The 15498-nt window shown below is 46.8% G+C and overlaps 1 protein-coding gene across 1 annotated transcript in view; it reads left to right on the top strand.

The window, feature by feature from the left end:
* The window catches only part of cops8 (COP9 signalosome subunit 8), a 33546-nt gene extending 19218 nt beyond the window's left edge, over positions 1 to 14328 (top strand). The window contains exons 5-7 of the mRNA XM_055637676.1: positions 10807 to 10914; positions 13048 to 13110; positions 14091 to 14328. Coding sequence (XP_055493651.1) covers positions 10807 to 10914; positions 13048 to 13110; positions 14091 to 14170 — 251 coding nt within the window. The 3' untranslated portion in view covers positions 14171 to 14328. The remainder of the gene's footprint in view (positions 1 to 10806; positions 10915 to 13047; positions 13111 to 14090) is intronic.
* The last annotated feature ends 1170 nt before the right edge of the window (positions 14329 to 15498 follow it).

Genomic DNA, 15498 nt, shown 5'->3' with positions numbered 1-15498 from the left:
AGCAAACCGGAGATAACCACCCGGAGGTCCTGCTTTTCAGCATTTTTCCGAGCTCTCTGAAGTCACTACCACTTCCGGATGTTCACCTCCATCTTTGAGGATTTTCTGCACTCTGTCCGTGACATCCTGGACACACGAGCCAAAGTCATTGTGTGATTTAAACACATCTTTAATGAGCACTGAGCAGCACTTAGGACAACAGGTTATCAATACATCCTGGCTGCTCGAACTGAGGTGCCGTGAATGGGGCGTTAGTATAAGTGTTATGGAGGGGTGGAGTTAGTGGTGCTGGCTTGTGTATGATTGGCTCACATGCACCATCAATCTACATCCTTTTCCCTTGGGATTAAGTGTGGAAAGGGCACCCATGCCATGGAGTTCAACATACTTGCCACATCTGTCTGGTGGTCTGCTAACCAGGCCCGAGCGCGTGCGGGCCCAACCCTCCCCTCCCTCTCCTGAAAGATGGGACGGAGATCCAGGAGGCGAGAATGACGCGGGAGAGGCTTGCGGGGACCGAAAAGGGAAACGTGCGTTGGGTGAGACCCCGTGGTTAGTGGAGACCGAGGGACGAGGAGAGGTGTAAGGCATGCTGGTACGGGTAGGAGACATCGCAGAAGGCGTCTGGAACTGGAGCGGCAGAGCATTGGACCACCGCTCCCTCACAGTCCACCATGTAGGATCGTGGCTCATCAGTCGGGCTGACAACAGTACCCAGACGGCAATGTGCAGTCGAAGTTTGTAGACGGATGACCTGGCCCGGCTGTACAGGCTCGAGTTGTCTCCTGGAGCTGTCGTATGATTGTTTCTGGATGTTCTCCCTCTCTTGGAGACGTTTCTGGATAGTGGCAGACTCCAACGCGCGAGGGACCAGCTGGTGTTGTGCGGTGGGGACCGGAGACCTCGTCAATCTCGACATCAGGTGTTGTACCGTCCCTGGCAATGTTTCTGAGGTTCAGGAGATCGAGGTAGACGTCCGACTTTGAAATGCGTGCTCCCTCCAGCAAGTGCTTGGCACTTCTGACAGCGCGTTCAACGAGTCCATTACTCTGTGGATACTCGGGACTGCTCGTGACGTGCTGGACGTTCCATCGGTCTGCGAAAAGCTGGAACATGTGGCTGGTGAACTGCCGACCATTGTCGGTTCTCAGCCAAACAGGAACGCCATAGGTGGAGAAGTGTCTCTTCAGCTTCTTGATGACCATCTCAGACGTGAGGGAGGTCAGTTCGTCAAGTTCAAACCAGTTAGAAAAGGAATCGACCAGAACGAGGTAGTGCTTTCCGCACCATTCGAAAATGTCTGCATCCAGCGACGTCCTGGTGGTGGTTGTTGCAGAAGGGGCTGCCTCCTGCTGATGAGGCGCAAGGTTGTTGCAAGTGGCGCAGGAGGCTTTGCGGTCCCGGATGTACGTGGCCATCCCCGGCCAGTAGAACAGATCACGAGCGCGTGCCAGTGTGGAATCGGCCCCTGGGTGACCGCTGTGTGCTTCTTTGAAGTATTCATCTCGCAACGATGAGGGTATCACCAGCTTAACCACAACACCATCCTGTACCACAAGTTCATCACGTACCAGGAAGTATGGCTGTACCTCTGTACCTCTGTGTCGGATCGTTTGTCAGGCCAGCCTGTTTTGATGATGGAGGAGAGGGTTTGAAGCGTATCGTCAGTGGCAGCGTGCGCGGCCAGGGTACGCAGTTGCTTACTGGGGATGAGGTCGACACCGAGGGCCATTCTGGTCTCCGATTGGAGGTGTGGGTTCGGATCCCACTTCTGACACCATGTTAACACGAGCCAAAGTCATTGTGTGATTTAAACACATCTTTAATGAGCACTTAGCAGCACTTAGGACAACAGGTTATCAATACATCCTGGCTGCTCGAACTGAGGTGCTGGGAATGGGGCATTTGTATAATGTGTTATGGAGGGGTGGAGTTAGTGGTGCTGGCTTGTGTGTGATTGGCTCACATGCACCATCAATCTACAGTACCTCTCACAATGTAGTCTCCAACACCAATGTCAAAGCTTTATGATAGCAGAGTGGCTTTCGGGTCTCTGGCTGAGGGTCCTGAAGTTCCAGGTCCCAGATTTCACTTTGTGGGCTGGAATTGTCTGTATGCTGCTTCTATGGGTGCAGATTTGCTTTTGCGCACCAGATGCGATGACCCTGACAGTGACATCTTGATCTGATCGCTGGAGACATAATTGATGAAGGGCAATCAGACCCTGCATGTGATTTCATGCCCACATTTTGGTGGCTACAGATGTAGTGTATGTACATTCTTGAGCTTCACCATATGAGCCCTTAGAGTCATGGAGCGTGAAAACAGGCCCTTCAGCCCAACTTGCCCCATCTACACTAGTCCCACCTAGCCCATATCCCTTTAAGTCTATCCTGCCCATGTTTCTGTCTAAATGTTTCTTAAACTTTGTGATAGTACCTGCCTCAAGTACCTCTTCTGGCAACTCGTTCTGTACAACTGCCACCCTTTGTGTAATAAAACAAGTTGCCCCTCAGGTTCCCATTAAATCTCCCCACCCCCCCACCTTAAACCTGTGTCTTCTGATTCTCTATTCCCCTAAAATGCATAAATAAATATATGCATTTACCCCATCTAATCATCTTGTTACCTCTATAAGACCACCCCTCATGATACCCTCTCATCCAGGCAGCATTCTGATAAACCTCTTCTGAACCCTCTACAAGTCCTCCACATCCCTCCTGTAATGCAATACTCTAGATGTGGCCTGAATAAAGTCCTATAAAGCTGCAACCTGACCTTCTGACTCTTATACTCAATGGATAGAGACAAAATGCTGGAGTAGCTCATTGGGACAGGCAGTCAATACTCAATACCCTGACTCTTACACTGAATACCAATGAAGGCAAGCGTATACCATGTTATTCTTTGCCACTCTCTCTACTTGTGTTGCCATTTTCAGAGAGCTATGAAATTGGACTTCACGATTCCCCTATTCATCAATGCTGTCAGACGAATTAACATTAACTTGAATTGACATTCCCCTTGCATTCGACCCGAGTCCAACACTTTGCACTTGTTCAGATCAAACTCCATCTGCTACATCTCCACCCATATCTGTAGCTGATCTGCATCAAGTTGCGTACTTTGACAGCTGTCCTCGCTGACCAATTTTGACGGTGTCTACAAATGTAGTACCAGTCCATCCACCTATATGAATTTCCATCAAAGTTGTTTACATATAATCCCAAATAACAGAGGTCCAAGCAGAGATCTCTGTGGAACCCCACAAGTCTCAGACTTCCAGCCAGAATAACACCCTTCAACCACAACCTTATGTCTTCTATGGGTAAACCAGACTGGTATGCAAAGTCACTATTAGTCCCATGCATTGTAATCTTCTGGATCAGCCGTTCATGAGGGACTTTATCTAACGACTTAGTGGAATCCCTGGAGACAACATCCACAGCTTTGCCCTTGTGGATTACCTCCTAATGAAACTCAAGGCAGGTTTAGCTTAGTTTAGAGATACAGCGCGGAAACAGGCCCTTTGACCCGCTGAGCCTGCGCCGACCAGCGATCCCCGCACACAAACACAATCTGAAGAACAATTTACAATTTTGCCAAGCCAATTAACCTACACACCTGTACGTCTTTGGTGTGTGGGAGGAAACCGGAGCTCCCGGAGAAAACCCGCGCAGGTCACGGGGAGAACATACAAACGGATGGAACCTGGGTGTTTGGCACTGTAAGGCAGCAACTCTTCTGCTGTGGCACCATGCCCCCCTGTCGGTTTGTAAGACATGACCTGCTGTGGACCAAGCCTGGCTGACTGTTCCGACTTAGAGTTCTAAGCATTGAAACGTGCCTATTCACCCACTTCGCCCACTTCATCCACGCATCAACGTAAACTGCTCACATTTGCCCATATTGGGCCTATATCCCTTTCAAGCTTTCCTATCCATGTACCTGTCTAAGTGCCCTTTAAATGTTGTTGTTATAACTACCTATATATAGGTATGTTACAAAACCTACCTGAAGCGTGGCTGAGCATCTGCCCTACCCCGTGTGCGCGATTTTGGCGCTGTTTAGAGGGGGCGGGTTTAAAACGCGATTTTTACTAGGCTGTTGCAATCGAAAATGTTCAGCCTAGTAAATCATTAACGGAAAATCGCTGAAAGACCCTGTCGCAAAAGGTATTATTAGTTTTTATGGCCTAGTATAATAGTTATAGTAGTTTAAAAATCACTCTCTAAACTCGCAACCTCTCGCAGCCCCAGGGTTTTATAAAGCAAACAATTAAAGGTATGTACCTCATTTTTACACTAAATGGGGCTTCTTAAGAACCCTGTATATAAAGTTTTCTATAGCGAGTAGTTCATTTTGGGCTCTTTATATCCCACAGTATTTTTCTGGGCATTTGGGGCACAAATCCAGCGCAATGTGAACGTTCTAAACCAGCGCGTTCACAGGAACCCTTTAATAGTGAGATTAAACGAGTACTTACCAGTGCGAAGTTTGATCTGTATTTTATGAGGAGTTACGATGAGGGATTACGTGAAGAACCCACCCAGTGCGCAGGCGCGGCATACTTCCAAGCAGCGGTGTGGAATCACAGGTAGACACAATATTTGAAGTAAAGATAGTAAAGATTAAAGAGACATCAGCTCGAGTTTGATCTATACAATGAGGGTGGGAGCGGAGGGCACGTAATCCCTCATCGTAACTCCTCATAAAATACAGATCAAACTTCGCACTGGTAAGTACTCGTTTAATCTCACTATTTTACTTCGGAGTCACGTGAGTGACTACGTGAAGACTTCAAAGGTCTGTGATTTCAAACCGTGTAACAGCTATATCACTCACTGCCGAAGTTATCGAGGGAGGAAGTGGTATCTAAAGACCAACGAATTTGTTAGTTTTTTGAAAACAAAAATGTTTATTTAAACAATAACAAAAATAGCTCCCCTGGGCTTAAATTATAAGTTTGCAGATTCTAAAATTTTGTCCGCAAACAAGTCTTTCTCCATCAGCGGTTTGTGGTAGAATTTCCGGAACGTTGATTCCCTTGACCATCCCGCTGTACTTAGGATGTGGTCTATGGGAACATCCATCCGTTCCGCCGCTGACGTAGATGCTGCCCTGATGGAATGGGATTTAAAGACATCCGTGTTAATTCCCGCGGCTTTCAGGACCTGTTTCAACCACCTAGATATAGTCTGGCTGGTTACCCGTCCAAAAGGCTTCTTGTGGCTGACCCATAAGGCTTTTTCACTCCCTCTAAGCGTATGGGTTGTGTCTACGTAGTTGTATAAATGGGTCACTACACACAGCCTAGGTTCTGGAGGATAGGCCCGGAAGATTAACGGCGAGTTGGGCATACCTGGCCTGCTTTGTTTCACCAACCCCGGCATAGTGAATGTGATGCAGTCTGGGGTGGTTACCATGTTGTCCAGTCTTAGTTGATGAAGCGACTGGACCCTTTGTGCAGAGACGAGCGCCATAAGCATGAGGGTCTTGAGTGTGGATTGCTCTAGACTAAGGGATCCCACCGGAGGCCAACCTCTAAGGTGTGATAAGACTACACTTATGTCCCATACATGGGTATACCTGGGTGTAGGGGGTTTATTATTGTAAATCCCTTTGAGGAGTTTTATGACTAGCGGGTGGGACCCGATGCTATGGTGTCCTGTGGGCATGAGATAGGCAGACAGGGCGCTTCGTGCTGCATTGACGGCACTGTAGCTCATCTTTTGGTCATGGTGTAAGTGGGCCAGGAATTCCAACACGTCCGTGATCGAGGCTGTCTTGTATGATGTCCCTGCATCCAAGCAGTACTGCTCCCATTTCTTGATATATGTCAAGTACTGTTTCTTGGTTGAGTCTCGCAGGGACGCCGACATGGTGGTGATTGTTCGTTCTGATAACCCCAATCCCTGGTAAGGCCTGGTTAGAACCTACAAACCAGGAGTTTCAAATTTTGATGGCATGGATGACTTATGCCGGATACCGGGTGAGTCAATAATTGTGGGTGACTGTGAAAAACCATAGGTGACTCTACCACCATGTCGTGGAAAACTGGGAACCATGGTTGGGTAGGCCAGTCGGGTACGACCAAAATACCTGAAGCTGAGTCTGCCTGTATTTTCTGGAGTACCCGGCTGATGAGGCAGAAGGGAGGGAAAGCATAGAAGAAGAAATTTCCCCAATCCAGCGTGAAGGCATCTACCGCTGCTGCCTCTGGGTCTGGTTCCCAAGCCACATACATGGGTAACTGGTGATTCAATCTAGACGCAAACAAATCTATATCTGGCGTACCATATTGCTTAACAATTTTTGCAAATATTTTTGGGTCTAACATCCATTCGATGTTATCATTGAATTTCCGTGACCTGGTGTCCGCCACTGTGTTTAGCTTACCTGGTAAATAGGCAGCTGATAACCAAATATGTCTCTCGACACACCATTGCCAGATTATAGTAGCCAATTTGTCGCATGATACTGATTTTATGCCACCCATGTGCTTGATGTAAGCCACCACCGTTGTATTGTCAATCATTAACCTGACATGCACGTGCCGCATATTGGATGCATATGCTTTTAGCCCATAAAAGGCGGCCAGCATCTCCAAATAATTTATGCCTAGTGAGTGTAGTAGCGATGTCTCTGAATTAGTCCATCTGCCACCTGTGCTGGATATAGAGTTAGTAGCTCCCCAGCCTAAAGCACTGGCATCCGTCGTAATGACTATGTTAGGATTAGTGACGGCAATAGGACTGTAACTGTGCCAAATGTTATCTACCCACCACTGAAGTTCTGATATGGCCTCAGCGGGTAAATCCATGGTTCGATCATAATGCCCCCTACTTTGACGTAGTGCATATGTCCTTGCTCTCTGTAAATTTTGATAATGCAAGGGACCATATTGTGCAGCTGGAAATGCTGCTACTATACTCCCAATGACTCTGGCAACATGCCGGATCCTTGGTTGTGTTTCTGTGATTAGATTATTGCATGCTTGCGCTAATGCAGCCTTTTTATCCCTTGGCAGAGTGACAGTCATATGGATAGAATCGATGGTGAAGCCTAGATAGTCCATGTTAGTTGTTGGCTTCAATATTGATTTATCTGGGTGTAGAACAAATCCCAATGTTTCAAGGAGCTGTTTAGTAGCTGAAACTGCTGCGACAGCTAGTTCCCTGGTTCTCCCCATTATGAGAACATCGTCCAAATAAGCCATGACTAAGTGTTTTTGTTCTCTCAATTTTTTCATGGCCACTTTAAGGATTTTAGTGAATAATCTGGGAGCTGTCGTTAAACCATTGGGTAGTGCTCTATACTGCCATAGTTGCCCCATCCAGATAAATTTCAGATATCTAAAATGATCCTTATGAATGGGTACTAAATAGTAAGCATCTTTAATGTCTATGCTTGCCATGAAGTATCCCTTGGAGATCAGTTGTCTGGCAGTGACAAATGTCTCCATTTTGAAATGTTGATACTCAACAGATTGATTTAGTGATGTCAAGTCAATGATGATGCGACATCCACCATCTTTTTTGGTTCTGATAAATATTTTTGATACATTTCCAATGGCTCATGTCTGGTCCTTTCAATGATTCCTTTGGACACGAGCCTTTCTAATTCAGCTTGTCCTTCCTCTTTTTCTAATTCTGTGGGAAGGAATACCCTTTGGGGTATATGCTGAACCGGCGGTTTTATGCCTGATTTGAATTCAATTTTGTATCCACTAATACTGTTGAGTATAAATTTGTTGTTAGTGATAGAGCACCAAACATGTTTAAAGAAACGTAAACGCCCTCCTGTTAGTACAACACCCTTTGTCTGTGTATGTTGACAGGAACCAGACCCACCTACCTCCATGTTCATCTCTGGGAGCGTCTCCGTTGGTGGGTTTGGCTCGAGGGCGTCCTTGTTGGTGCTGTGGTGGGGCGGCGTATCTTCCCACGGCTCCGCTCTGGGCCCCGCTCTAAAAAAGAGCTCTGGGGGTAGTGGGAAGCGGTCACCAGGCTTTCACCAGTCCGGTATCTGCTGGTGGATGCCGAGGGGTGCTGCCAACTGGGTGTCTTCGCCCTGCTCGGCCCTGGTCCTGCCCTCATGAGGCCTACAGGTTTGGCAGCCTCTTCAAGTTCCTTGAGCCTTTTCCCCAAGTCAGCCCCAAATAGCAGCGCCTCCTTCTCTGGCGCCGGAGCTTTGCAAAGCCCCGCATATTTGGGGTTGAGGGCAGGCCTGATGTTTTCACGCCTCAAGTTGTTCATTTCAAAATGCGTGTTACACATCAGGGCTAGGACGTCTTGTTGAGGTGTGGTGAGGTCCGTGTTCTCCGTGGACCGAGCAAAGGCGGTGATGGCTGCGGTATGGAGCTTCAGGATGCGTTGCATCTTCAGCTCTTGTGTCCTGATATGTTGGCCTAGCTGGCTCCATATCTGGCCGTTGACGGTCTTCACTCGCAGCGCTTCGCAGTTCTCGGGCGCCGTGTAGGTATCGAGAGCCTCCTGAAGGACTTTCTCTTGTAGTGGCTTATTGGAAAGCCGGTTTATGCTAGCCGCCATTTTTGGGTCTAGCATCCTTCCGGTCCTCGGGGGCGCCGCATATCTGCTAACCACACCCAGCAGCTCTTCTTCCTCCAGCTCCCCTGGCATGCTTGTGCAGTCGTCCGCCTGCCCTTGCGATAGGCCAGCCCAGTCCTGGCCTCCCTTGCTGACCTCAAACAAGGAGGGAGCAGAGGGGTGAGGTGATGGTTTGGAGGAGGCCTCAGCCCGTCCTCCCTGGTGATGCCTTGCCTGCATCTCCTGCTCGAGCATCTGCTCGAGGAGCTGCCTCATGCAGCTTAAGCGGCTGTCTCCCCGTTTAGCCGGTGGAGAGCGTTCCCGTTCCTCCGACGAGTCGGAGACCACCGGCCGGTCCGTTTTACGGGTGGATTTCCTCCCTGTGCGAGGCGTCGAGGTCGGCGGCACAGGGAGCGGCTCGGGGTCGGGTGTGCGGGAGCGTTCAAATAACTCCTCCGCCGCCAATGGCTGCCGCCCAGATGTTGACCCTTCCTCGGGGGGAGTTGGGCAGGCAGTCCGTTTCGTTGGTCGCTTGCGGGTAGCCATGCTAGCGACTTCTCTGCAATACAAAAGACTCACTTACCTGAGGTCTTGTCTTTATCCTGCAGCTGGAGAGCCTGGCTCCAGCTGCCGCCGCTGTTGCGCTGCTGACGTAATGCCGCGCCTGCGCACTGGGTGGGTTCTTCACGTAGTCACTCACGTGACTCCGAAGTAAAATTTCAGGTCATCCAAGTAAGATTATTTTATATTTGTTTCAGAATGCTTCAATCTATGATAACTGAAAATTTCATTCAGTTCTCTTAATTTTTAAGAAGGTTATGGGCTTTTGACTGTCCACGATCACAGCTTTTTTGTTATGTCCATAGAAAATCAATAGGGAACAAGATGATAATTTCCGAGTATGAAAATGGCCATAACTTTTTTATTACTTGAGATATGAAAGTGAATTAGGTGTCAAATTAAACTTATTGTTATGCTTTATCTGATGGGATAAATTGCAGACTTGATTTTTTAAATCTCAAAAGTTTGTAACATTGCTACTATATACTTTATTCTATATACCCTTCACCCTTTGAGTTAAATGGATGCCCCTCAGGTTTGTATTATAGCTTTCCTCTCTCACCGAAGCCTATCCCCTCCAGTTCTTGCTTCCTCTACCCTGTGTAAAAGTCTTTGTGCATTCACCTCATCTATTCCCCACATGCTTTTATCCACCTCTATAAGATCACCCCCTAGCCTCTTGTGCTTCAAGGAATAAAGACCTAGTTTACCTAATCTCTTCCTTTGCCTCAGGTCCTCGAGTCCTGGCCACATCCTTGTAAAACGTCTCTACCCTCTTCAGCTTAAAGACATCCTTCCTATAGCAAGGTGACCAAAAGTGAACATAATTCTCCAAATGTGGCCTTGCCAACATTTTGTTCAACTGTAACATAATACCGCAACTGCCATGCTCAATACCCTGACTGATGGTCCAATATATCAAGTGCCGACTTTGTAACTGCCAGAGCTATAGGGAAAGGCTGGGCAGGCGAGGATTTTATTCCTTGGAGCTCAAGAAGCTGAGGGGTGAGCTTATAGAGAGGCGTAGAAGATCATGAGGAGAATAGACAACTTAGATGCACAGTCTCTTACCCAGAGGAGGGAAATCAAGAACATACGACATAGGTTAAAGGTGAGAGGAGAATGATTCAATGGGAACATGAGGGGCAACTTTTTCCCACAGAGGATGGCGGGGATATAGAACGAACTGCCAGAGGGGTAGTAGCGGGTACTATAACAACATTTAAAAGACATTTTGACAGCTACTTGATTAGGAAAGGTTCAGAGCGATTAGAGGGGCACGGTGGCACAGCGGTAGAGTTGCCAGAGACCCGGATTCGATCCTGACTACGGGTGCTGTCTATACGGAGTTTGTAAGTTCTCCCCGTGAACGTATAGGTTTTCTCCGGGTACTCTGGTTTCCTCCCACACTCCAAAGACGTACAGGTTTGTAGGTTAATTGCCATTGGTTAAATTGTCCCTAGTCTGAAGGATAGTGTTAATGTACAGGGTAATAGCTGGTTGGCGCGGACTTGGTGGGTCGATGGGCCTGTTTCTGCGCAAAGGACGAAAGTACAGGCAGGCAGGTGGGAAAGTAGATGGGGCATTTTAGTCAGCATGCGCAAGTTGGGCCGAAGGGCCTGCTTCTGTGCTGTATGAGTCAACAAAACACCATGATTAACAGTCTTGTGATTGTTTTATTGATTTTGTTTTGAAGATGCTACAAGACGACGCGCCTTTGGCCTTGTTGCTCAAGCCTACACCTCCATTAGTGCCGATGATCTTGCAGCCTTTGTTGGGCTTCCGGTAGAAGATGCTGTCAAAGGTAGGATTTCTGATGAACTCCAAGACATGACCAGACATAGCTATGCAATCAACATGTAATACAATTATTATTTAGCCAATACTCCACTAACTGCTTCAGCAGTCCATGCTCGTATCTCAAACCATGCATGAATGACTTAACATTTAAGTGTTTATGTATTTAAAAAAAAATGTATTTCAAGATATTTACATTGTTTAATACTAAAAGTGGAATGTATTTTGATGGTGACCAAGAATCAGTTTCCATCCAGCCCTTCCATTTTGGATGCCGGATGATTAAAACAATCGCAGACCAAATCATTATGTCGGAAGGAACTGCAGATGCTGGTTTACACTGAAGATAAACACAAAGTGCTGGAGTAACTCAGCGTGACTGGCAGCATGTCGGGAGAGAAGGAATTGGGTGACGCTCCTACCCATTCCTTTTCTGCAGAAGTGCTGCCTGTCGGGCTGAGTTACTCCAGCACTTTGTGTCTATCTACCGAAGAAATCATTTTTGAATAATCATTTGAGAAGATCGTAGTCTAATGTTCTGAACAGGAATTTTCAAAAGTATTTGAAGAACCAGTCATTTAAAAATTTTAGCAAATATGAATCCCATGAAATTTGAGGGGGAATTACTTTATACAGGTTTTGTATAAAATTGACTATAAGAAAATCATCTTTAATTTTCAGATTCGAGTGAATCACTTTCTAAAGAAAAATGAGAAGGGACGACATAAGATAGATAGGTCCATTTTAAAATGGGTATGATAATAGATGTAGAAGGTCGTTTACAAATGTTTAAAGGCGCCCGTTTTCTTAAGAAGGCAGGGAGAGACAGGTGAAATTAGCTTAGATTAGCATCGAGGTAGTGTGAAGAGCCGGTTCCTGTGTTGGAGTGTTTTGTGTGAGGAATTTCTGGGTTTAGGAGGAGAGCATGAATTGTTGGCTGGGTCTTAGTTGAGCTATCATGCCAGGTATCCTACCTTAGGAAGTATATTGAGGCCTTGGGGTGGGTGCAGAGGAGGTTTCTGAGAATGGTATTGAGATGAGAGACGTCAGGAAACGATAAAGGCTGCCAGATTTAGCCCCCCTAAAAAGCAAGGAAATTCATGCGGAACATTCAATCTGATCCATACAAATTCACGAGGACACAAGATTGAGGCGGCATCTGGATAAATAAACAATCCTGGCGGAACAGAATGGCTCAAGCTGTATCTGTGAGTAGATAGGAATGCTGGGCATTTCAAGTTGAAGAGGGAAGATGATATGAAGAGGAGAGTGGAGAGGGGAGTCGAGGTTCCCCCTGACCCTCCTCCCTTTCGCTCCTCCCCCCCCCCCCCCCCCCCCCCCCCCCCCCCCCCCCCCCCGCCCCCCCCCCCCCCCCACCACCCCCCCCCCCCCCCACCCCCCCCCCCCCCCCCCCCCCCCCCCCCCCCCCCCCCCCCCCCCCCCACCCCCCCCCCCCCCCCCCCCCCCCCCCCCCCCCCCCCCCCCCCCCCCCCCCCCTGGCTGAAAACCCCCCCCTCAACCCCCCCCCCCCACCCCCCCCCCCCCCCCCCCCCCCCCCCCCTAGGGCATTTCCCCCACCGAGGGAAGATGAACCCCCCCCCCCCCCCCCCCCCCCCCCCCCCCCCACCCCCCCCCCCCCCCCCCCCCCCCCCCCCCCCCCCCCCCCCCCCCCCCCCCCCACCACTCCCTAACAACCTGCATGCTTTTGGGATGTGGGAAGAGACTAAAATGGAGGAAATCCGTGTGATCACAGGGAGAATGTTCAAAACCCCCCACTAGAGGGCAGGATTAGCCCGATAATGAGGTGCGATGGAGCAGCTGTATTTACTGTGCCACCGTCTTGCTTTGCAAATTGGAACGTTATAGACTATCCATACATGCATTAACAAGGTTCTTTAGGCATAGGTTAAAAATAGTGATGTATAACAACATACCTATAAAATTCTGCATTCATCTTCATATATTTTGCATTAACCTCCACAGGTAGTTAAATATCATGTGAAATAATCGGAAATTAAATGATTTGAGTTGTATTAAGAACTATAAGATCTCTTTCTGGGCCTTTTCCGCTTTTATGTTGCTGTTTTTGAAGTGGTATTTTTCCAAGCTTTCCAATCTAGTTTCTCTTTATTGATTTCAGCCGTATTGGAACAAGGGTGGCAGGCTGATCCTTCCACACGAATGGTTGTACCCAAAAGAAATGGTAGGTGTTGCTTTTTGCTCTTCTCGATGGACTATTCAGTATTGGAATTTTTTTTTTTTTGAATTTTGGAGATTCAGCATGGAAAAACAGGCCCTTCGGCCCACTGAGTCCGCACCGACCAGCGATCCCAGCACATTAACGCTGCACTGTACACACACTAGGGACAATTTTACATTTTATACCAAGCCAATTAACCTACAAACCTGTGCGCCTTTGGAGTGTGTGGGAGGAAACCGAGGATCTCGGAGAAAACACACGCAGGGCACGGGGCGAACATACAAACTCCGTACAGCCAAGCACCCGTAGTTAGGATTGAACCTGGGTCTCTGGCGTGATAAGGCAGCGGCTCGACCGTTGTGCCACCATGTCGCCTTGAATGGATATTTTAGCGGGGAAAAATCCTTTCCCCATTTATCTTTCAGAAAATAGAAACATGCAATTTATATTATTTTACTAAAGTGTTGACAGAAATAGCCTGGTTTCGTTTTTAACATTTGATCTTATGTCTGTGCTTAATTCCATTTTTTTTTTTTAATGTGTTTTGTTTGACTTGCTTCCTGGAGTCATATTTCATTGGTAGGCTGCAAAGCAATTCAATGAAGCAAGCACCTTCTCAAGTTTACTAGCTAACTGTTATATGACTTTTAAATACAGCTTTCCCTTGGTATTTTAATGCTTTATTGATGGATTTTCCTTCAGCATCTAAATGGTTACCCTTCAGCAAATGTTTTTCAGATGGAATTTGTTTTATGATTGCAAGGAAGTTTTTTTTTTAATCTTGTAAAGCAAAAACCAATCATGTGTCATAAGATGTGCTTCTTCTGTTGATCATTTTTTACCTGTTTGTCCTGATCATTTGCTACTCCTTGTGCTTGGGATGTTTGAGTTGAGCTCCCACTAAAATGCATTTGAGCCCTGACATTATGCAGTATTTGCTCAAATATTTAAAGTGCTTTTTTTGCCTTTTTTAATTTTAACAGAACCTCCTCCAGTACCACAGATTCCTAATGAACAACAGTTGGCCAGACTAACTGACTACGTGGCCTTCCTTGAGAACTGACAAATTACCCTCAACAAAGGAGAGAAAACCCAGCCATTTCAGTTTGTTGCTTTTGAGTGTGACACAGATGAGCAGAAATTTCCAGCAGACTTTAACTTAATCCCGAATGTTCTTGTAAATATCATTAAATGTCATTAAATAAAAAGTTGTCCCGGCAATATCTAGTCTTCTCCACAAAGTTAAGATTTTTATTCTTGGAATCCTACTGACGGGACTTTAAGAAAAGTCCACCCACAATATGGATTCTGCAGCTTCCTCCTCTGCTTTCAGTTGATCCCAATGAATTGGACTGTTTATTCGTAAGAAAACAAAGGTCAGCGGAACGCAGTTCATGCCAGATCCGCTGCTCTGGAGAAACCAGGGCTTATTTTCATTATGTGCATGATTAATATGCTATAATAAAACTAAACGAGAGTATTTTTCCTCAAGTTGTTAGTCGCTGAGTTCCAGAGCAACTTGTGGATCTATGACTAGCAGGCCACGAGTTTGAGTTCATTTTGAAAGGCTTTGGTTTATATTGTACGCGGATTAGCAATGGGTTTAATGTGCTTAAGAAATGCTCAAATCATTATGAGAGAAAGTTTTGTTTAACAGAAAAAAAGAGTTCTCAACCTATTGAGTGGATTTTCAGTCTTGTTCTATTAACAGGAGACTCAACTGAAAGAAGTGCAGTCAATTAACTGGTGACTCACTGCAGCCAGGCTGCGTGCCCATTCCATTGATGTTGATGTAGATGACTAAAGGCCACCATGTCCACTCCTTTCTCTGTTACTTCAAGTAGGTGAGCAGGTCTATCGAAAAGGCAAATTTCCATTACAGATTTAACCATTTTCACATTTGTGTTTATCCCCACTTTTCAGTTTTTTCCTTAACATCAGTATAATATACAAGAGTCTGAAGAAGGGTCTCGACCCGAAAACCTCACCCATTCATTCACTACAGAGATGCTGCCTGTCCTGCCGAGTTACTCCAGCATCTTGTGTCTATCTTCGGTGTTCCTTCCTACACATCAGTATTGCATTAAGAAAACCACAAATGCTGGCGTAGCTCAGTGGGACTGGCAGCATCTCTGGAGAGAAGGAATGGGTGATGTTTTTGGCCGAGACCCTTCTTCAGACTGAGAGGAGAGAGGGGAGCCACAGAGATAAGGTGGGATAAGGTGTGAAAATGAGACATCAAAGGAAATGCAGCTCAAGCAAAATGTAGAATAGATTATTGTCAGCTAGAGAAAGTGACAATGAAGCATGCAGAGATAAAATGTAATCCGGGACAGTCAGTAATACATTACAACGTTGCCTCAATTCTGTCCTTTTCTGTCCATAAGTCAT

Source organism: Leucoraja erinacea, chromosome 7 (assembly GCF_028641065.1).
Source record: "Leucoraja erinacea ecotype New England chromosome 7, Leri_hhj_1, whole genome shotgun sequence".
Classification (NCBI taxonomy): domain Eukaryota; kingdom Metazoa; phylum Chordata; class Chondrichthyes; order Rajiformes; family Rajidae; genus Leucoraja; species Leucoraja erinaceus.
This window is presented reverse-complemented; position numbering and strand designations above follow the sequence as displayed.